This window comes from Salvelinus sp. IW2-2015, linkage group LG4q.2 (assembly GCF_002910315.2).
Source record: "Salvelinus sp. IW2-2015 linkage group LG4q.2, ASM291031v2, whole genome shotgun sequence".
In the NCBI taxonomy this organism is placed as follows: Eukaryota; Metazoa; Chordata; class Actinopteri; order Salmoniformes; family Salmonidae; genus Salvelinus; species Salvelinus sp. IW2-2015.
The window spans coordinates 2,168,066-2,192,042 of record NC_036843.1 but is presented as its reverse complement, the minus strand read 5'-3'; the positions used below and the strand labels follow the sequence as shown (position 1 = coordinate 2,192,042).

Genomic DNA, 23,977 nt, shown 5'->3' with positions numbered 1-23,977 from the left:
TCAGTGACAGGAAATAAATTCTGCAGAAACATGGCACGTTTTACCTCACACCACATCATGCTGGGCTAGATATAAAGTATTCAAGTATTACAACTGATTGTAAATCATCTACAAACTTTCCAAAGGACGATATTCAAATATATTCAGTGTTAACATAGGGCAGGAGTATTCAACACTTACCCTACGAGGTCTGGAGCCTGCTGGCAGGAGAATTCAACTCTTACCCCTACGAGGTCTGGAGTCTGCTGGCAGGACTATTCAACTCTTACCNCTTACCCTACGAGGTCTGGAGCCTGCTGGCAGGAGAATTCAACTCTTACCCCTACGAGGTCTGGAGTCTGCTGGCAGGACTATTCAACTCTTACCCTACGAGGTCTGGAGCCTGCTGGCAGGAGTATTCAACTCTTACCCTACGAGGTCTGGAGCCTGCTGGCAAAGGAATTCAACTCTTACCCTACGAGGTCTGGAGCCTGCTGGCAGGAGTATTCAACTCTTACCCTACGAGGTCTGGAGCCTGCTGGAGGAGAATTCAACTCTTACCCCTACGAGGCTGGAGCCTGCTGGCAGGAGAATTCAACTCTTACCCTACGAGGTCTGGAGCCTGCTGGCAGGAGAATTCAACTCTTACCCTACGAGGTCTGGAGCCTGCTGGCAGGAGAATTAAACTCTTACCCCTATGAGGTCTGGAGCCTGTGGCAGAGAATTCAACTCTTACCCTATGAGGTCTGGAGCCTGCTGGCAGGAGTATTCAACTCACCCTACGAGTGTCACGGATCCCTCCGGTATTTTCATTACGCACCCGTCCCCTATTCCCACTGATTAGTAATTGTATAAGTGTGCCCTTGGTTCACCATTGTCCTGTTGATTATTGTTACTATGTCCGTTGGTCGTGTGAGTACCTGTGCTGTGTGTTTGGGCTTTCGTGCATTGTGGATTGCGCAGATGATTATGGGTCTCGTCCCGTGTGTTAATCATTGTGCGTGTGTGTTATTTATTCGAGGTACTCCTCGATCTTTTGCTTGGGTTTCAACCCTGTGTTTTGTATAGTGTTTGTTTGGTGTTCGTCCCCGTGCCTTTACACGGCACGCTGTAATTTGAGTATAATTTAAAAAACTATTACGCATTCCTGGGGTCTGTCTCCCGAATCCTTTATACCAACGTGACAACRAGGTCTGGAGCCTGCTGGTTTTGTATTCTTCCTAATAATTAATTGCACCCACCTGGTGTGCCAGGTTTAATCATTCCCTGAATAGAAGGGAAAAGCAGTGGAACTGGCTCAGAGGTCCAGAGTTGAGTTTCAAGGCCATAAGAAATTCCTCTGACTAAGCCAGTGTTTGCCAAACTCGGTTTTGGGGTACCCCAAGGGGTGCACGTTTTGGTTTTTGCCCTAACACTAGACAGCTGATTTAAATAATCAAAGTTTAATGATGAGTTGGTTATTTGAATCATCTGTGTAGTGCTAGGGGCAGAAAACGACAATGTGCACCCCTTGGGTTCCCCAGGGTCGAGTTTGGGAAATACTGTACTAAGCCATTAGATTCCCAATGTTTTGAAAACTTGAATCTGAATAAAAATTCCATTGGAGTCATAAAAAACATGGATTTCCAGTCTCTGTGTAATATGAGAAACATGGAAAGAAACCTGAAGGATAATCTTTTCCTATGCAGTCTTCTCATATTTCCCCTCTCTTAGCTCAAGGACCTGATGGACGAGACTCAGCAGCACTTGAAAACATATTCTCAGAGGACACATCTAACCCTAGAGCTGTAGGATACCATCATATCTCCATTTACAACTCCTGGTCAATTGCCTATTGGGTGCAACAGGTTCTTATACTGATGCCTATACAACTGAATTTTCAGTACACTGTATGTCCACCAGTGTTTAGTGACTGAGTAAAAAACAATACCCAATTTACAGGATGAGGACCAGTCTAGAGTAAAATGTATACTTTATACAGCACAATGCAATACCCAACCTCTATTTATGTCTAGCCTGATAAAGGTGCCATGTATACCCCCTTCAAATAAAGTGTTAGCCAGCAATTTTAGGACTGSTACCCTTTGAGTGACCTGGTGTGTTTTGCACCATTTACCTTGGGTGTTTTGCAGAGCTGTCCCCAGCATGTCTTTACTGTGTTCTAGTWCCTCCCCACTGACCCTCCTCCAAGAGGACAGCTCACTGGACRTTGACCAGCCACAGGACCCAGGCTCAAAGGAACAGTGGGCTCCATAAGGCAGAGTGTCTGTATGGGGACACAGTGGACCAAAACATACTCGCTTCAGTGACTCATTCAGTACCCTATAAACTTATAAATGCAGATACAGCTTATACAAATGAAAGCTTCTAGAAAATTATAAAATAGGACATAGTGACTAGGTCCACAGACTCCCCTTTTCAAAGACCGCCTTGTACACCAATTTGAGCACTTCCTCTATCTTTATTTCTCAGAATGTAGTGGCTCTTGAGTATGCAAAAGAAAGGCTATTCTACTGTGCTGATCCCACAGTGTCTCCCCAGGGTCACACTAGTCAATAGGTCTTATTAGGTCTAAGCAGGGTAGTGTAAACAGAATTGCCCAACATTCATACAATAGAAATACTAGTGGCAGAGCTTTTGAAACAGCTGAAATGTACGGCCATTTTCAGGATATTTGAGACTTGTTTTAATTGAGTTTTCACCTGAAATTGCAGTAACAGCTTACAGTTACATTCTGATATTGTCAACGAAGCTTTAAGAAAGGAAACCTCAACAGCATTTTTCCCCTCTTGGCTCCTCCGAGCCACCATCCAGGAAAGAAGCGTGYAGCAAGAAGCTAACCAACTCACCAGGGAATTATCAAAGTTTTCAGTCGCAATTTTGCGTTTACCTCATATAATGACTTCCATGATATTGATCAAATGAAGCCTGCCCACTGGGCACACCGCGTCATTTCAACATGGATAATTGKGTAATATTTGGTAGAGAAGTTGATCAATAAGATTACAACCTACAGTATATTGTTTACCTTTATTTAACTAGGCAAGTCAGTTAAGAACGACGAATGACGGCCTACCCCGGCCAAAACCGGACGATGCTGGTCCAATTGTGCGCCGCCCTATGCTTGGATATTCATCCACTTAAAGACAGACAAAAGTTAGTTGAATTTCCAATGTGTTATCACTATGCATTCAACCATCTAAAAGCGCAACCAAATTCCAATGGAAAAACAATGTCTGGTTTTTGGTTTAGTTGGCACCCAAATGTCTAACTGCGCTTTCAACCATTTAAAGGGATACTTTGAGATTTTGGCAATGAATCCCTTTATCTACTTCGCCCTGAGTCGGATGAACTCATGGATACCATTTTTATGTCTTTGCATCCAGTATAAAGGAAGTTGGAGGTAGTTTCGTGAGCTAATGCTATCTAGCGTATTAACGCAATGACTGGAAGTCTATGGTATCTACTAGCATGCTAACAGCTACCATGCACTTTCAGTCATTGCGCTAACGATAGTTTGCAATTGCGCTAGTTAGTGACTTCCTTCAAACTGCACGCAGAGRCATAAAAATGGTATCCACCAGTTCATCTGACTCRGGGGAAGTAGATAAAGGGCTTAATTGCCAAAATCCTGAAGTATCCCTTTAAAAGCGCACTAAAGTTCATGGGAATACAATGTCAGATATTTTGTTTATTTATACATCAGATTAATCTGTTATTGCTGCGCTTCGTCTAATAACAAATGCAAATGACCAGGATTGCAGTTGAGATTACATTAAAAGTACATGGTGCAAGTGATCAATGCCGTTCGAGATTCTGCACAGAATTTAACAGCAATTGTGAAGATCTCTACTGACCTGCGATGACCTATCTTGAACATCCACACTTTATATACAGTAATAACATAAGAAGAAATGTATAGTTAGAGTAACCTCAAAATATGGCCATAGATGTGTTACTCATTTCAAAGTTGAATGTTACATTAGTTTGTTAGATAACCTTAACTTTAGGGCTATTTATTATTTTACAAAATGAGTATTGAATTGTGTTTGGTTGAGAACACAACCAAATATCATCTTTTAACTGCTTGGTTAGTTCCATCTGAGCCACTGGCTTAATCCCATTCTTTAACTTTTATTTGWGGTTGAGTTGGAAATGTGAATCCAGCATATAATTTGTTAACAAGTTAATAGGCTATTTCATTTATTTCAAAAGTGATACTGAATTGTGTTTGGTTGTCAAGAATTCTTTCCACCTCATAGCTTGTTTTTTGTTCTGCCATGCACTGTCAACTGTGAGATCTTATATAGACAGGTATGTGCCTTTACAAATCATGTCCAATCAATTGAATTTACCGAAGGTGGACTCCAATCAAGTTGCAGATTGGATGATCAATGGAAACAAGCTGCACCTGAGCTCAATTTTGAGTCTCATAGCAAAGGGTCTGAATACTTATTTAAATAAGTATTTCTGTTTTTATTTTTAATACATTTGCAAAAAAAATCTAAAAACCTGTTTTTGCTTTGTCATTATGGGGTATTGTGTGTAGATTGCTGAGGATTTGTATTTATTTAATCCATTTTAGAATAAGGCTGTAACGTAAACATTTTTTTTTTTTAAGTCAAGGGGTCTGAATACTTTCCGAATCCACTGTATGTGACAAAGTATGATCACATTTAATTAGCTCTGTTAAACCTTCCCTTTGGAATGACTTTGATAGCAACCTAGTAGTTTTTAAGTGGAGATCTCTCAACAATCATTCTCACGATAGCACATTGGTAACAGTCAGTGACAAATAGCTAAGCAGGGCTTGGTTAAAACCCTGGATGGGAGACAAAAGGGTAAATGTAGATAGATCAATTCTCCAGTAGGAGGTGCTGCCCTGCCTGTTTTTTTTCTTCTGTTAGTGGATATAACGTTGAACAAATTAAACAAATTAAACATATTTTATGCAAGGTTTCTTCTGTTTACATTTGGTTACCATGATGACATAATCCTGTGGTTGAAATTTCACCCTCAAAACAGTTTACGTTGATTACTTTTTTCAAATCCAATGTATTTCGTCACAATACGTTGACAAATGACGTTGAAACAATGGTGAATCAACCAGTTTGTGCCCAGTGGGCGGTTTGTTCTATGGTAACTTTAATATGCTGAAACTGTAGTTTTATATTCGTATGAGAGGGGTAAACATTAATGTTTGATATGCTAACGTTACTAGCTAGCATTGATAGCTAGCTGTTTTATTGTCTTGCAAACTACATTTAGCTAATGCGTGTACGAACGAAAAAATGAACCCACAATTCACGTGCTTGGGAATTGTTGCATTATTCAAGAGTGTACTATGGTTTAGCTGCAATATTCAAGAATATAGCTAGCTAATATGTTTTAGAGGAAAAGTTGCTTGCATTGTTGAATAGCTTGCAAGCTTACAGGCTAGTCAGTACCAGTGGCTACTGCGATACTAATATTTACGGTAAATTTGGAGCTGCAGAACAAGAACGTCACATTGCCAGCCACAACGAAAAGAAAGGCAAGGCTGTAACGTACATTGAAAMGTTTATGTACATCAGTGGAGGCTGTTGAGGGGAGGACGGCTCAGAGTAATGGCTGGAATGGAGTCAATGAAATAGTATAAACCACATGTTTGATACCATTCCATATACTCCATTMCAGGCATTATTATGAGCCGTCCTCCCCTCAGCAGCCTCCACTGATGTACATATTATATCAATCGAAATCTTGTCACGCTGTCTCTCCTTAAATGTTTGTCAATGAGAATAGCCTCTTAATTACCTACTGGAGGTACAAGTTGTATTCTCCATGTCTGAACCATTCTTTGCATTGAATGTGTTCTGATTGAGTGTTAAGAGGGCTTTTATGACTAATGGTGTTGATGTGARCATTGATGCAAGGGCTGCAAGCGTTGATTGCTACCTTCATGTTGTCACTAACTAATCATTTCCCTTTGTATACATTCACAAAGCTGCCATTTAAACGAGCATGTACATTCAAATGCCAGTTTAATAATGGTATTTCAGTTCCAAGTGGTGTCTTGGAGAAACAGTACATGTATTAAACCCACAGAGAATGGTCCACAGAAAGATATTAGCCTTAGTGGAAGGACTCTTTTGGCACATTTCTGTCTCTTAATGCAATGCCCATCTAGTGGTTGTTACACTTAGAGAGAAGGAACTGACTGATGAACACAGTAGAGAGAAGGAGAGCACTTACTGTTGGCTAATTCACTGCCTCCAGTGAAAGGATTAACAATTCATCATGGCCTTAAACTTTAATACAGTTAATGCAGGTGGCATGCACCCTGCCAGTAGTACCACACTCTGTCTTTGTGGCTTGTCACATCACTCTCGTCACTTCTAATTGCATTAAATTAATCCAATGAGAATACCCAACCAAAAACGATGTGATTTAAGATGCTGAAACTCTTTTTCCTTTAGGCTTAGCTGTTTCAAACATAATCTGATCACTACGTTATAAGATTTACTTTGAAAAAAACATTGTTTTGGTGAGGTTTAAAAAAAAATCAAAGCTGGCAATGAATTATGGTGAAGGCCTATTTGAAAATTCAGAATGTTACAAAACTTATTCAGATTTCTCAAAGTATGATGTTTGGATCAAATATATACACATATTCGACAACATCTTTCTTGGAAAGATCAGATGCAAGGTACACATACATAGGGCCCAGAATTTGTCCTAGACACACGATGACCATGAAAAATCTGGACCCTGAATTCAACGTCAGTAATGTCATGTGACGTTGTTGCACTGTTGAAGCTGCTCTTAGGGATACTGCGAGATWCTGGCAATCAAGACATTTTTCTACTTTTCATCTGACTCTGGGTAGAAAAAGTAGAAAAACTGCTTAATTGCCAGAATCTCGCAGTATCCCTTTAAGGCCTTAGACTCACCACAGATAAATCCCTCATCCTCCCCTAGGGGGCAGTCACTGTGGAAGTCACATACTCTAGTCTTGTCAATGCAGCCTCCTAGGTCACAGTGGAAAGAAGTGATCTCGTCACAGTCTGTGCCCAGCTGTAATTCATGGTGACCTGGAACAAGAAAGAGTTCACATTTAGTTTCCAAAATATCATAGCATTTTTATGTTTCTATTAACGTTCGGAGATGTAATTCAGAATTTACCCATGCCACAGTCTATGAGCTCCAGGGAGTCGAGGGCCAGAGTCCCCCTATCCTTCCCCAGGCAAGTGGAGTAGAGCAGGGTCACCTGGAAGGGCTCATCCACCTCTCCAATCACCGTCTCCAGCACCTCCCACTGGGCCCTGTTCCAAGCAAAGASAGGGTTAACTGTGCATGTGTGTGTGGATTGGCTCTTCTACGCTTGTGGGGACATAAAATCCCCAAAAGTCCCCACAAGGATAGTAAAACAAGGAACATTCTCCCTTGTGGGGACATTTCCCACATCTTCATGAGGACAAAGGCTATTTTAAGGCATAGGGATAGAATTAGGGTAAGGGTAAGGGGTTTTAATGGTTAGGAGTTAGGAGTTAGGTCCCACGACGATAGAAGAACAAAACGTGTGTGTGGTGTGTTTGTTTGTTTGTGTGTGTGTGTGTGTGTGTGTGTGTGTGTGTGTGTGTGTGTGTGTGTGTGTGTGTGTGTGTGTGTGTGTGTGTGTGTGGTGTGTGTGTGTGTGTGTGTGTGTGTGTGTGTGTGTGTGTGTGTGTGTGTGTGTGTGTGTGTGTGTGTGTGTGTGTGTGTGTGTGTGTGTGTGTGTGTGCGCGAGGTTGTGGCATGTTTGTCTGGGCAGCAACATCTTGAAAGGACTTTCTGTTCAAATAAATGTCTAAGCAGCCTTGTCTATGTCACAAACAGTCTCTGGTCATCAAACAACTTTACTTTTATGGGAGAAGTGTGTTACATCTTCATACCCAAGGAACCATTATACTACACTTTATATTCTACTTAAAGATTATATTATGACATTTTAGATTTAGGTTTATACATTTCCCTCTCAACTGAAGTCAGCATAACATAACATATTATGTCCACCATCTCAACATCTGCTCATTTAACTATTTTTAAGTGCAATCTATAGTGCCATTGGGATGTCAATATGAATGTAATGTCTTTGTTTGTCATTTTGTCTAATCCTTGCATGTTCCGTATGTTTTTACATCAAGGACCACTTTAGAAACAAGTGTTTTAATTAATAATGTGCTATCCTCTGGCGACACATTGCACATATTTTTGTATATCTTGCCCAAATAAAATTCAATTCAAACTGTCTAGATTCCAGTCTTTCTTGACAAAATATAGTAAGTACACTGTTCATATTGGCTCTATGCTGTCTCTGCTCCTGCAGTACCATACAACAACCATCCATCCACGTGAGGTTCCCTGAGCTCAACTCAATGACAGCACAGGAGCTAGGAGAGGTTCCCTGAGCCCCCCCCCCCCCGCGCATAGCATCGTAAACCACTTTCATTTGGAAATCCAGTAATTCTCAAACCTGTCAGAGAACCTAGCAGCATAACACCACACCAATGGATATTTATAGACTAGCTAGCTCACGTTAGGAGAGGAGACCCCCAAACCCATTTTTTGGGGGGAGCTAAATGGAATGTTTACATCGTCTTTCAAATCCAAGTTTAAACCCTAATTAAAAAAAGAATTCTCACGATAGGTGTGCCTTTATTCAAGAATATTAAATGAGATGCTCTTAAAAGCCCACTTCTATTACTACCTCAGCTAATAGGTACAAATGTGTCTGCACATTACGGTGGGTGAGTGCTGAACATCATACAGTACTGTACATTCTGTGAAAAAACAACTTGTCAAGCTGAAAGCTTWCATTCATTTATTCATTCATTCCATCTGTTTCTTCTATATTTCCACCCCTGTTTATACAGTATGTCTTGCTTTCAGTGGAGATTAAGGTGACCTGTCATCCCCAGTACTCACCATCTTACAGTCTGTGAGTTAAAACCTTTTTCATAATGGACAAGCACTCCATTACTCTCCAAATAAAGATGCCAGGGTATAACCTTGTTGCATAGCCACAGCCCATCCCTCCACGCTACTGTCTAGGCCAATTATGTCCAAATTCATTTTCAGGGTCTGCATTTGGAAACAAAATGCTTTTATCTGGTCCCAGAATGCCTGTGCCCAACATTAGATCAATATTAAGGACATTTGCCCAACAATAGTTACACAAAGATGATCTCTCTCCATGTCAAGGGATGTAGTGGTATTTCCATGCCATACTTAAAGCTTATTGTATGTCAAGTCCCTCTAGGCATCCCAAGAACCTGCACTTCAGTGCATTATAGCAGAATGATCCATGTATTTCTTAAAACAACCACTTCAATCCATCAACAGACTGAGTACCTTATAGTTACTAGCATTGTTTCAATGCAATGCTGGCCCCTTTCTTTCACTACTGTATTAGGTGGATGTGTATAGGATTCTGAGTTCACCGCCAGATTTCATCACTAAGAACGTACTCAAGATACATTGTAGAGTACCGTAAGTGAGTTACACATGGATGCAGTGTAGAGCTAGTACAGCAAATGCTACTACTGTAAGCATACAAAATAGAAATTGTTGAAAAGTTGTGTGGAATGTTCAAGTGAACAAGCATACAATTGAAACATAAGAGGCTAAACATGAGCATAAAATCTAATCATAAGGCCTTGCTGACCTGGTGCCATCTTGGGCTCTGCCACTGAGAGCTGTTGTGCTGATGACAGATGCTGAGTCGACTGGTTTCACTAAGACTGAGAGATTTCCAGCGGTGGGCCCTGACTCAAAGCGGGCCAGCTGCAGATGGCACAGTGGACCACTACTGTAGACCACTGGACTAGTGACGTGGTATTCACACTTTCCAGATGCCCTGGAGGCAGCAGAGGCACTCAAAAGCAGGAAGTGACCTAGAAAGGGAGGGAACCAGACAATCATTTCCCAGAAGTAAAAAAAACAACATTTGATTATAGAGAGCGAAACAACATTTAAAAAATGTGCCCCTTCTCTCTTGCCTGTTTTCCCAGCACTCAACACCATCTATCTAATGACTCCATTATGTCTCTCTGAATACAGTATACTACACCATGCTCTCAGTGAGATAAAAGGAGTACCACATTAAAAGTGTGAGTGAAAAACACAATTTGTGACTGTGCTTCCTCCCTTACCGTCAGAGCTCCCCTCCGAATGGTCGCTGACCGGTCTCATGGCCTGTGTGCTGGATCTGTGTTGCTGTGGTGATGTGACCCTCCAATCATATCTGATGCTGTGATTGGAGAAGCTCCAGGAGCAAGGCGATTCAAAATCACAGGAGGTAACTGCAGGAGTGAGGATAAAGAGTTTCATTAGGTCTGAGACTGACTCTATGGACCTGACACACATTCTTGCTCAACACTGGCCACTGTAACTGTATGATACCATTTACATTGTACTGTATTCATCAACGTCAACATGGAGTTCAAGAGGGAAACTACATCTGAAATAGATTTGTAATCAAATGAGTTGACAGTATTTATACAAATGAATGAAATGGAGACACAACCCATGGAAATAATTATCCTTATCCAATGCCAATTTAGGCCAACATGGCATCTTGCTTCAGAAGTATGATGAGATTTTTTACATTTTACTAGGCAAGTCAGTTAAGAACAAATTGCCCTATGGGACTCCCAATCACGGCCAGTTGTGATACAGCCCAGGATCAAACCAGGGATCRATCCAGGGTCTGTAGTGACAMSTCTAGCACTGAGATGCAGTGCCTTAGACCACTGCGCCACAACTCTTTAACTGTGTACTCCACTCCACCAACAGTTCCTTACATGAGAAGAAGAAACTCCAAATGCCCATGGGTGAAATTAGCAGAAGTTAACCAAATCTCAGGGCAATTATCATTTGAAATCATTATGGTTACAGTAAATTAGCTACAGTATAGACTTCATCTTCAACGACAGCATAGAATTGTAGTGATAATCTCATGATTGCTGACGGGTCCTCGGTACAGTTACCACAGTTTGTGGGCATTACTGTTTCTACTGTAATGCTGAACACATTCAGACAAGCAATGCAGAGTGATCCATATAAGTGGTAGCCTCACAGGGGTCAGAGACATTTTCCACTCATACCAAARGAGCTCTCTGACATGCATTATCTGAGAGCACATTTACCAGACTCCGATAATGGCAATAAACAGACAACTCTGCCTACCTCCAAGAACAGCAGATACCAAACCAGATACAGCATATTCAGTAGAAAATGTCTATTTAGTGTGATATTGAAAACTTTTTATAAAGCATCTCTGAGCCTTAACAAAAGGCCATCATTAAATATCAAATAAAATATCCAAATATTCAAATATAATATCCAAATAAAATTGTATTTGTCACATGCTTTGTAAACAATAGGTGTAGACTAACAGTGGAATGCTTATATACAGGCCCTTCCCAACAATGCAGAGATAAAACAAGATGAGGAATAAATACACAATGAGTAACGATAACCTGGCTATATACACGGGGTACCAGTACAGAGTCGATGTGGAGGGGTACGAGGTAATTGTGGTAGATATGTGTCACGTTCTGACCATAGTTCATTTGTGTTTTCTTTGTTTTAGTGTTGGTCAGGACGTGAGCTGAGTGAGCATTCTATGTTGTGTGTCTAGTTTTCACGTTTCTATGTTTGGCCTGATATGGTTCTCAATCAGAGGCAGGTGTTAGTCATTGTCTCTGATTGGGAACCATATTTAGGTAGCCTGTTTTGTGTTGGGTTTTGTGGGTGGTGTTTTCTGTCTTTGTGTCTCTGCACCAGAAAGGACTGTTTGGTTTTCATGTTTTGTTGTTTATGTATTTTGTAGTGTTCAAGTTTATGGTCTTCATTAAACATGATGAACATTGGCTATGCTGCGCTTTGGTCCTCTCCTTCGTCCACAGAAGAAACCGTGACAATATGTACATATAAGTGACTAGGTAACAGGATAGATAATATGATAGATAACAGTAGCAGCAGCATATGTGATCATTTTTGAGTCAAAGAGGTATTGCGAAAAGGGTCAATGCAGATAGTCTGGGTAGCTATTGGTGGTGGAAAATGTAATACATTATTTTTTATTGCATGCAGTTTGATGGGTTACTATAAATACAAGCATGCTTTTGTCATGAATAAACAAGGCAGATGAGGCTTTTTGTGTTAAACTACATTTCAAGAGGGTCTTCATTTAATGAACAACCAAGACTGACAACACAAATGCTTTTGACTTCAGACTGTGTCACATTTTATAGTTAAAGATGTCGCAAATCAAAATGAACACATTACAATGTTGTAAAAGCTGTGACAAACACTGTATTAGATTAGTGCTTTCAATGGTTTAATTCACTCTCTGCAGACCACACATACTACTTACTACCTAAGAGAAACGGCAGCCCTATAAGGCAAAACAATGAATAACGACATACACCCTTAATGTCCCTGACACACATGACCATTAATGACACTTAATAAGTTGGGTTCCATACACACTTTGAATATTTCACTARCAACAGGGGAGAGTATTCTATGTAACTGTGTCAATAATGTCAATAAGTCAATAATGAATTCTTCTCCTGGTCTGCTAATGACAAACAGCTTGCTGTCTAAGTGAATAGTCTTACTTTGGCTCTCGTCCTCAGACCTCAAGCGATGGGGGAACATGAAGTTCTCCTCCAGGGACTTGTCCAACAAAGCATGGCTGGAGCTGCTAACTGAGAGAGAGAAAGAGAGAGAGAGAAACAAGTGGTTAGATGATTGCTGTTATGGACTGTGTGTCCCGACACCAGAGGATAGGTGGCTTACTCAAGTGTTCTCTGACGAGGCCTTTACATATAAATTGCACTCTGACATGTTGAATATAATGTAGCAGATGAATGTGGCCAAATGCTTGATGTTTTTGTTGTTCTACACTTTCAATAATGAATCTGAAGGCCACAGAAGATTGCTTGTCATATAACCTTGGGAAGGAACTATTTGAGTTCACAACGAGTTGTTGTCGCCTACGCATATGAACAAGATGTTTGTAAAAGGTGAGTTTGTACTGTAATAACACGAGGTTCATAACATTTATAAGGCATTATTAACAGGTTGTAAATACAACACTTAAGCGGTACAGTATAGTATTATGACTTGAGCGCAATTACCTAACATTACTTGAGAATACATCTGTTTTTGTTTACATGGGCTTAAGTTAACAATCTGTTAACAACATGGCTTGAGTTCTACACAATAACCAAAAAGGGTTATTAAAAACTCCTTTGCCATGTTTGAAATGGGCACACATTGCTTTGGATAGTAGTATCAAAGTAGATCAACTATTAGTATTATTACATTAAGCTCTGTTTTGAAATAAGTCATTTTTATAGAACCCATTTTTTTAATAGCCCAATTTAGCTCTCATGAAAAACCAGGACAATAAGTTCAATACAAGGTAACCATTACAGAACAGCTCAGAACCTTCTCTCTGGATTGCCATACAGTATACTGAGTCCTCGCATTGCTATCTACATTATTATCACCACTTTTGATTAAACACAACCCCTGTCTTCGGGACGGTTTTAATCTTGGCAATAAAACCTCCACTTGTTTATAGAGGACRGGACATTAAGATATGCATCTTAATCGTATTAGTTAGGAATGCCTCCTCCCTGAATCTGTCTGTCCTTAGATTTCAATAACATCAGCTGAACTTAATGATCAAGTAATCCCTTTGGCTACGGCTTGTCCACACTTACTCAGTTAAATGAGGGTGGAGGGGATCAGGCTTGAATTTATACATCCTGGTCAGTGAGATTTACATTAAAATAAAACACTTGGAAAAACGAATTCTGGAAACCATATTTAAATGCCKTTTAATCTTCTACCACAGGAAGCATACAAGGTAATCCGGGATCTCAAGGCAGCTAGGTATTCAGAATGTGTTAAAAAGAAAAAATATATAAATAAACTATTCACAGAAGGGCCATAAACAAGATCAGGCAGCAGAGAATATTGCAAGTGTGAGAGCTCTGTTTTACCAAGGTACATAGAGTAGGCCTACATTACAGTAGTTCCACAGAGTGAGAGGCAGCAGAATCAGAATACCAGCAAGAATATCTATGCAAACAACATTAGAGTTGCCTCATACACAGCCCACAGAAAACACTCCTCTCCCAAACACTCTATTATAAATGCACCATGTTATTTCTGAACATGGTGCAACATCAGCACCATTACAGTAAACCCTTAGAGGCTTAAGAATTCTAACACAAAGACCTGAATAAAGCCCTACTCAAGTTTCCTGATCCCTCTGACTCRAGGCTCCAGGCTACCGACACGCTTTACGTCTCTGACTCGCCAAACAGGAACTCAGCCGAAGTGATTGAAACAAATCAAATGTGTATAAACAGATTAATTATAGACAACAAGCCCAATTCAAAACAAAGATTGGCGAATTTTAACTACAAAGTCACACAAAAATAAACTGGACATGACAGTTTTAGCTCAATGGAGTAGAGGGCTGGAAACAGGACACAACGCCAACAATCAGAGCCCTGGGGGTTAATGGACAAATCATGTGACACACCCCACGGTCCAATTAGGATCAACACACACTAACAGGAATAGGGGTTTTCACTGGGGGTCAGCATAACTCAACCTCACAAGACTGGACAAAAGAGACAATAAAAATAAGCCAATACTAGTATCGCGTCATTCTAAAGATTTACGCCTGTATGAAAAGCTCACATGACAATAGACAGTCTGTATGTTGCCAGATGCTGAAGAAAAACATACGAGACATGGCCATGCTTGTGAAATTGAATTATAAAAAAGCAGCTCACTAAATGAAGTAGGCTGTAACTATATTGGGTAAGATGACGTTTTTAATATTGTATAAAAACAGATGTTTCCCTGCAAACACCAACATATTTTCTCAGCTTAGATGCCATTAGATGCCTTATTTGCCGTTTGTCACACCAGCCTTCGCTTTGGCTCCCCCTCCTGTCCAGCTCAAGCGTTAGGCGTCGASGGCCGTYTAGCTGCTGCCGAACCTACTGCTGGCAAACGCCCTTCACTCATCAACCCCGGACTTGTCTCGTCATCATTACACACACCTGGTTCCARTCCCCAATCTATCACTGTATATATACTSCCTCTGCCATTTGTCTTCKTCGGTCATTGTAAATGTTACTTGTTTTCCTGAGAGGAATCTCTCCTACTATTTCCCGAGTACTTTATATTTTGCACTTTGGGTTCGCCCTGTGCCTTTTTGTATATGAACATATATTTTGAGCACAACAACGTTTGGGTTTCATCCCACTTTGATCTATGGTGCTTAAATAAATTCAGTAGTTCTAAACCTGCGACTGCCTCCTGCCTACTCCTCTCTACACCAGTGACAGAATACCTGACCCAAGAAAACAGGACGCAGCAGGACATCCCGACCTCTCGGCTGTAGGAGCAAAGCTCCACCACCATGACTGGTGCCTGGAGCGCCTCGGGACTGCCATGGACGAGGTGCTTCGGGCTGTACGCCAACTGCAGGCTACACCACCACCTTCCCAGCTCCCCGCGGTCGTTCCAGCCACCCCACCACCATCACCAAGTCCAATGAGCAACGTCCACCTGCCCCTCCYGGAGGGGTTTGACGGCACCCAAGCTCATTGTAGGGGGTTTCTCCTGCAGTGTGACCTCCACCTGGCCCGTCATGCCGGAGTGGCCTCCGAGAGGGACAAAGTGGCCTTGGTGATCTTGGTGCTGACAGGCCGGGCTCTGGAGTGGGCGCACATCGTCTGGGAGAGGGACGGACCAGATGTGCAGTCCTATGAGCGCTTCTGTGCCGTCTTCAACCACCCTACAGAGGGCCGAGAGGGAGGTGAGCGTCTCCTCCGTATACGCCAGGGGTACAGGACAGCGTCGGAGTACGTTCTGGATTTCCGGACGGTGGCTGCGTCCACTAGCGGGAMCGACCAGGACCTGTTGACGGTTTTCCGCAGCGGGCTACAGGCGGACATCCAGACCGAGCTGGCCTGTTGCGTTGAGGACCTCACGCTGGACCAGCTCATCGCCATGACCATCCGCCTGGATAATCTCCTGCATGCCCTTCGCCGTCCATCCCGGGGGTTCGGGTCTCTCCCAGGAACCTCCAGCGAGACTGAGCCCATGGAGGTGGGCACGACGCACCTTCCCCCTGAGGAACGCCAACAGCAACGTCAACAGGGTCTCTGCTCCTACTGCGGGGATTCGGACGACCCCTGGAACACCTGTCCCAGAAGGAGAACCAGGTGATTAAGCGACAGGCAGAGGAGCACTCCTGCACCTTCACAGGTAGGSGTGGACGTGCCTTGCTCCTCTCTGTCTACCCAGCCCGTCCTTCTCCCTGTCACCTTCCCTGACTATCCTGGCCCCCCACTGAGTCCTGCCCTAGTGGACTCAGGTGCTGCAGGCAATTTCCTAGACCGGTCAATGGCCTTATCATTACGCATTCCTCTAGTCCCTTTTCAACTCCTATCCCAGTCCTTGCCCTAGACAACCGTMCCATAGAAACAGGACTGGTGCGCCATTCCCATTTCCCTCACAGTTACTCACAACCACCTTAAACTCTCCTGCACACCCTGCAGTTTTAGGTTTCAGGGGAGGGGTCTCTGTGTCAATCTGTGCCGCCTCCGTGGAAACCACCCACGTCCCTATCCCGATGGAGTACCGGGACCTACAGGTGCCATTTTCAAAGACTCGTACCACGTGCTTGCCCCCAGATTGCCCATGGGACTGCACTATCGACCTASTGTCTGGTTCTAACCTCCCCCGGGGGCACATCTACCCTCTCTCGCATTCAAAGACCGAAGCCATGGAGGCCTATGTCCAGGAGGCGCTGGCCCAAGGATTCATTCATCCGTCCACCTCTCTGGCCGCCTCCAACTTCTTTTGTGTGAAGAAGGACGGAGGTCTMCACCCCTGTATCGATTACCGGACACTGAGTAAAGCAACTGTTAAATTCAGTTATCCCCTGCCTCTCATACCCACTGTGATCGAACAGATGCACGGTGCTAAGTACTTTACTAGATTGGATTGACACAGTGCCTACAACCTGGTGCACATAAGAGAGGGGTATGAATGGAAGACCGCCTTCCGCACCAGCACCGGGCACTACGAATACAGGGTAATGCCCTACAGCCTGACAAATGCACCCTCAGTGGTTCAATCATTCATTAACAAGGTGTTTAGAGACATGTTGGGTCGCTGGGTAGTGGTGTACATAGACGAAATCTTGTTGTACTCCACTACACGCGAGCAACAAGTCTCTCATGTCAGGTCCKTTTTGGAGAGGCTGAGAGGGCATCACCTGTACGCCAAGGCGGAGAAGTGCTTTTTCTTTCAGCAGGGGATCTCTTTCCTGGGCTATCGGATATCCACTGCGGGAGTAGAGATGGAAGAGCAGAGGGTCAGTGCAGTACGGTCCTGGCCTGTTCCATCCAACATCAAGGCAKTGCAGCGTTTCCTTGATTTTGCTAACTATTTCAGGAGCTTCATTAGAGCTTCATTAGAGGTTTCAGCACAGTGGTGGCCCCTCTCACCTCCCTCCTGAAGGGAGGTCCTCGACAGCTGTGCTGGACTAGGGAGGCCAACGAAGCCTTCCATGCGCTCGAGGAACGTTTTACTAACGCACCTATTCTGGCTCATCCTGACCCGTCTCTGCCCTTCATCGTGGAGGTGGACGCCTCCGAGGTTGGAGTTGGGGCTGTTCTCTCCCAACGCACTGAATCGCCACCTAAACTCCATCCATGAGCCTTCTACTCACGGAAGCTGTCTCCCGCAGAGCGGATTTACGACGTGGGGGWTCGTGAGTTGTAGGCCGTCAAGAAGGCGCTGAACACATGGCGGCACTGGCTGGAGGGTGCTAAACACCCATTCTTTGTCTGGAAGGACCAGAAGAACTTGAAGTACATTCGAGCAGCGAAGAGGCTGAACCCGCGTCAGGCCAGGTGGGCCCTATTCTTTGCCAGGTTTGACTTTACCCTCTCCTACCGGTTGGGATCAAAGAACATTAAAACTTCTTGTCAATAGGGGGGGCCATTTCGACTTTGTAAAAAATTTGTTCCCAAATTAAACTGCCTCGTACTCAATTCTTGCTCGTACAATATGCATATTATTATTACTATTGGATAGAAAACACTCTCTAGTTTCTAAAACCGTTTGAATTATATCTGTGAGTAAAACACAACTCGAGTTGGAGCAATCTTCCTGTCAGGAAGTGAGAAATCTGAAATTGGGAACTCTGTTCCTGGGTCAGTTAAATAATTTGCAATTATTCTATTGGTCGACAGCCTGCATGCGTATTTCTAGATGTAGCAAGCGTTGAGAATTGGAGTGGGTTGCTAGGTAGATCTGAGGCAGTATAAATAGGCTTGGCACGAGGGGTGCACCCTTTTCATCGTTCGCCATGACGCAAGACAGACCTCAGGATGGCATTCTGAGAAGCTCACGTTATCGGCGTTAGATATATCCGGCTCTGATTTTATTCGATATAGGTGTTAGAAACATCATACGTGTTATTTTAAACCGAGTTATTCAGTTTATATGAGTATATTGCGATTTTCGAATTTTCTTTGTCCGCGTTTTGAAGAGTTGGGCATGTTTGGGCCACATAGCTATGTTTGCTGCTAATTACACGGTTGAAGAATCATTATCTCAGCTCGAGCTACGATTATTGGACAGGGACATTGCCCAAGATTCTGATGGGAAGCTCATCAAAAAGTAGAACTATTTGATTTAATTTCGTTGTCTGTTTGAAAAAATGTAAAAACTACTATTCCGCCATTAATTTCGGTGCGGTCTCGGCTTTTAACGCATCGCTGTAATGTGTTCAGTAAAGGTATTTTAAAAATCTACCAGCGTGCATTAAGAATTAATGTGTTTTCATGTTGCTGGTTCCAACCTGTTATTTTTAGTTCAGTTTATTGATGTTTATTGAATTAGATTCAGGGCTCTCCAGATGGCGCGGAAAGATTGCTTGAAGTTTGGCTACTAACCATTTTAACCAGATTTTGGCCGCTACATATGCACATTTGAACACAACCGGATAATGCATTGTGTAATATGATGGTTAAGGGACTGTTCAATCTGACTCGACAGTTATAGAAGGTTAGTCAAAAATTATATTATCTTTTGCTGGTTTGTTAGATCGCTAACCTTTCTGCTGGAAATGGCTTGTGTTTCTGGCTATGTGGTAAGCTATATAATGCTATATTGGTTTTCGACTGGTAAAACACTTAAAATCGGAATTTTGGCTGGATTCACATGATGTTTGTCTTTCATTTGCTGTATCAACATATATTTTTCAGAAATGTTTTATGATGAGTATTTATGGTAATTTCGTGGTCCTTGTAATTATTTCTGGCTTGCTGTCGGCGCTATTTCAGATTGCAGCTGCAATGTAGAACTGTGATTTATACCTGAAATATGCACCATTTTTCTAAAAAAAACATCATATGCTATAAATAAATATGTTATTCAGAACTGTCATCTGTTGAAGTTGTTTCTTTGGTTAGTGACTATTTTATATCTTTTATTTTGGTCGATTTGTGATAGCTCTATGCAGGAAAAAAATATGGTGAAAGAAAAAAGGTTTGTGTCTTTTGCTATGGGTGGTATAGCTATAGAAATACATTATGGTGCTTCCCTGTAAACATTTTAAAAACATAGAAAATGAGGCTGGATTTCACAACGATGTGTATTTCATTGGTGTCTTGGACTTGTGGATATGAACACTTTTATTTATGATATCCCCTTGTGGTTAGGCTGGCTATGACTAGTAGCTTTTTTTGATTGGGGATCCCGATCCGGGTTTGTGAACTCGTTAGAGGTTTAAGGCCAGTGCATTGTCCGGGTTGGGCCAAAAAGAACAGAGCGATCGGAGGGAGAATATTCCCTCTGGTTTGCATTGTGGGCTCCTTGTCGTGTGGAAATGTAGGACACGGACACCTGTGAGCACTGTGACAGGCGCCGTCACCTGCCACCTGGCGCGGGCGTATTCTTACATGCCGTTCGATTGTGCGGACGTTCCTCCCTTGGGCACACCAGGCCTTTTGGGGCACCTGGGTAAGGCCAATACTATCGACTGGCTCTCCACCAAGTACTAGTGGCCCACCTTGGCCTGGGACGTCCGGGTTTAAGTCTCTTCCTGCTCGACCTGCACATAGAGCAATACACCTAGACACCTCCCCTATGGAAAACTCCACCCGCTGCCAGTTCCACAATGACCCTGGTCCCATCTCTCCGTGGACTTTGTCACAGACCTTCCCCCCTCAGAGGGGAACACCACCATCCTGGTCGTTGTGGACCGGTTTTCCAAAGCCTGTCTGGTCTCCCTACGGCTCTGCAGACCGAGGAAACTCTCTTCTCTCACGTCTTCCAGCACTACGGGATCCCGGAGGACATCGTGTCTGACCGTGGTCCTCAGTTCACCTCCAGTGTCTGGAAGGCTTTCATGGAACGACTGGGGGGTCATGGTCAGCCTCGCCTAAGGGTACCATCCCCAATCAAATGGGCAGGGGGAAAGGGTATATCAGGAACTGGGTAGGTACCTTCGTAGTTACTGTCAGGACCGGCCAGGGGAGTGGGCTGCATTTCTGCCTTGGGCAGAATACGCACAAAACTCACTCCGTCACTCCTCCACTAACCTCACACCCTTTCAGTGTGTTCTAGGCTATCAGATCAAGGTTCCTGCGGTGGACGATTGGTTCCAGTGCGCCGAGGAGGTATGGAACACCGCGCACACCCGCCTCCAGTGCATCATCCTCTGGCAGAAGACGCAGCCCGGAAGCCAAGCCCGTGGTTTGTGGGGCCGTTCAAAGTCCTGAGGAGAGTCATTGAGGTGACGTACAGATTACAGCTCTTCGTCAATTACCGTATCTCACTTAATTTCATGTATCTCTCCTCAGGACGGTGGCAGCTGGTCCCTTGTCTCTTGCTGGACCCCACGATGCACCTCCCTTGGACGTCGAGACGTACTCCGTCCGCAGTCTGCTGGCTCATGGCGTTGTGGGGGGCTTCTCCAGGACTTAGTCGACTGGGAGGGGTACGGTCCCGAAGAGCGGTGCTGGTTTCTGGCGTGGGACATCCCGGATCGCTCTCTCAATCGGGATGTCACACCAGCCTTTGCTTTGGCTCCCCTTCCTGTCCAGCTCAGGTGTTCGGCAATAATCGACAGCACCATGGTGAACAAAGGGCACATATATACAAATAACAATCAGTGGGAATAGGGGCCAGGTGTGCGCAATGAAAGTTCCAGAGGGATCCGTGACAGTACCCCCGTCGCAGCATCGTTGTACGGGCCATTCCTGCTGTCTCCCTTAATGGTCGATTATTCTGTCACGTTGGCATGAAGGATCGGGAGACAGACGCAGGAATACGTAATAGTCTTTTTTTATTTAGCCAAATTATGGTGGCCGTGTAAAGGCACGGGGACAAAGACCAAACAAACACTATACAAAACACAGGGTTGAAACCAAACAAAAGAGCGAGGAGTACCATAAAGTAAATACACACGGGTACAATGATTATCTCACGGGACAAGACCTGTAATCATCTACGCAATCCACAAGGGCACGAAAGCCTAAAACACACAACACAGGTACTCACACGCACCAACGGACATTGTAACAATAATCGTCAGCACCATGGTGAACAAAGGGCACATAAACTCAGCAAAAAAGAAACGTCCTCTCCACTGTCAACTGTGTTTTTTTTTCAGAAAACTTAACATGTGTAAATATTGTATGAACATAACAAGATTCAACAACTGAGACATAAACTGAACAAGTTCCACAGACATGTGACTAACATAAATGGAAAAATATGTCCATGAACAAGGGGATCAAAATCAAAAGTAACAGTCACTATCTGGTGTGGCCACCAGCTGTATTAAGTACTGCAGTGCATTACCCACTCTTCTACCAAGGCACCTGCAAGTTCCCAGACATTTCTGGGGGGAATGGCCCTAGCCCTCACCCTCCGATCCAACAGGTTCCATACGTGCTCAATGGGATTGAGATCCGGGCTCTTCGCTGGCCATGGCAGAACACTGACATTCCTGTCTTGCAGGAAATCACGCACAGAACGAGCAGTATGGCTGGTGGCATTGTCATGCTGGAGGGTCATGTCAGGATGTGCCAGCAGGAAGGGTACCACATGATGTGGAGCGAGGATGTCTTCCCTGTAACGCACAGTGTTGAGATTGCCTGCAATGACAACAAGCTCAGTCCGATGATGCTGTGACACACTGCCACAGACCATGACGGACCCTCCACCTCCAAATCGATCCCGCTCCAAAGTACAGGCCTYGGTGTAACGCTCATTCCTTGGGCGAGAAACGCGAATCCGACCATCACCCCTGGTGAGACAAAACCGCGACTCGTCAGKGAAGAGCACTTTATGCCAGTCCTGTCTGGCCCAGCGATGGTGGGTTTGTGCCCATAGGCGACATTGTTGCCGGTGATGTCTGGTRAGGACCTGCCTTACAACAGGCCCTCAAGCCCTCAGTCCAGCCTCTCTCAACCTATTGTGGACAGTCTGAGCACTGATGGAGGGTTTGTGTGTTCCTGGTCTAACTCGGGCAGTTGTTGTTGCCATCCTGTACCTGTCCCGCAGGTGTGATGTTCGGATGTACCGATCCTGTGCAGGTGTTGTTATACGTGGTCTGCCACTGCGATAGCGATCAGCTGCCCGTCCTGTCTCCCTGTAGCACTGGCTTAGGCGTCTCACAGTACGAACATTGCAATTTATTGCCCTGGCCACATCTGCAGTCCTCATGCCTCGTTGCAGCATGCCTAAGGCACGTTCACGCAGATGAGCAGGAACCCTGGGTATCTTTTTTTACTGTTTTTCAGAGTCCGTAGAAAGGCCTCTTTAGTGTCCTAAGTTTTTATAACTGTGACCTTAATTGACTACTGTCTGTAAGCTGTTAGTGTCTTAATGACCGTTCCACAGGTGCATGTTCATTCATTGTTTGTGGTTCATTGAACAAGCATGGGAAACTGTGTTTAAACCCTTTACAATGAAGATCTGTGAAGTTATTTGGATTTTTACGAATTATCTTTGAAAGACAGGGTCCTGAAAAAGGGACGTTTCTTTTTTTGCTGAGTTTATATACAAATACAATCAGTTGGAATAGGGGCCAGGTGTGCACAATGAAAGTTCCAGAGGGATCCATGACAGGTTCGCCCTGTGACTTTTTGTTTATGAAGATATATTTTTGAGCACAACAGTGTTTGGGTTTTGATCTATGGTGCTTAAATAAATTCAGTAAACCTGCGACAGCCTACTCCTCTCTATACCAGTGACACCATTTGCCATTTGGCTTCAAAATAAAGCAATTGTTGGTTCAATTTAACAATTGGCATGTGTTATTGAAAACACTAAAATGCATAAATTGATGTTTACTTTGGGGGCGTTGGCATCTTCGCTAGCTACTGACTATCAAATGAAGCAAAGATGTTTCCAGAGTAAGGGGTTGTTTGACTGTTTAACGTCACATGTGCGGTTCAAAGCTGAGATGACGCCCTAAGATTGGCTCTAAAAATGTAACAAAAGRAAAGTATATTCAATCATCAACCACAGGATATCTGGTCATCTTCAGAAATGCAAGGAATGGATGATCTGGCTCATTAGCTAGTGCAGGCCCAGCCTCAGAGCAGAATCTGTGATTGAGGTGCAGGCTGTGTCGTGTGCAAGCTACTCCAGCTGCACAGGCGACGGAGCACATTTGACAGTGACAGCTGGGCCTGCTTAGCCAACCAGCTCCACGGCTCCACGCTGCCAACAAGCTCCTAAGCAGACCCGTCTCTCCTCTACTCCTCTTCTCAGAACATCATGCAGCAGAACAACGTCTTCTTACATCCTCTTTTCCCTGCTGAGTCATCCACTGGAAAAGCATCCGCCTGCTTCCGAAAGGCTTTATCCCCTCTGGGGAAGAGTAATGTCAACTTACACTATA

The 23,977-nt window shown here is 43.6% G+C and overlaps 1 protein-coding gene across 1 annotated transcript in view; it reads right to left on the bottom strand.

Annotated features, from left to right (window-relative positions):
* Positions 1-23,977, bottom strand: part of LOC111963126 (tyrosine-protein kinase receptor-like) — a 68,208-nt gene that overhangs the window by 25,776 nt on the left and 18,455 nt on the right. Inside the window, exons 2-7 of the mRNA XM_023986361.1 lie at positions 12,627-12,716; positions 10,152-10,301; positions 9,665-9,893; positions 7,144-7,283; positions 6,912-7,052; positions 2,096-2,245 (exon numbers count right to left, since the gene is read on the bottom strand). Of these exons, the coding sequence (XP_023842129.1) occupies positions 2,096-2,245; positions 6,912-7,052; positions 7,144-7,283; positions 9,665-9,893; positions 10,152-10,301; positions 12,627-12,716 (900 nt within the window). The remainder of the gene's footprint in view (positions 1-2,095; positions 2,246-6,911; positions 7,053-7,143; positions 7,284-9,664; positions 9,894-10,151; positions 10,302-12,626; positions 12,717-23,977) is intronic.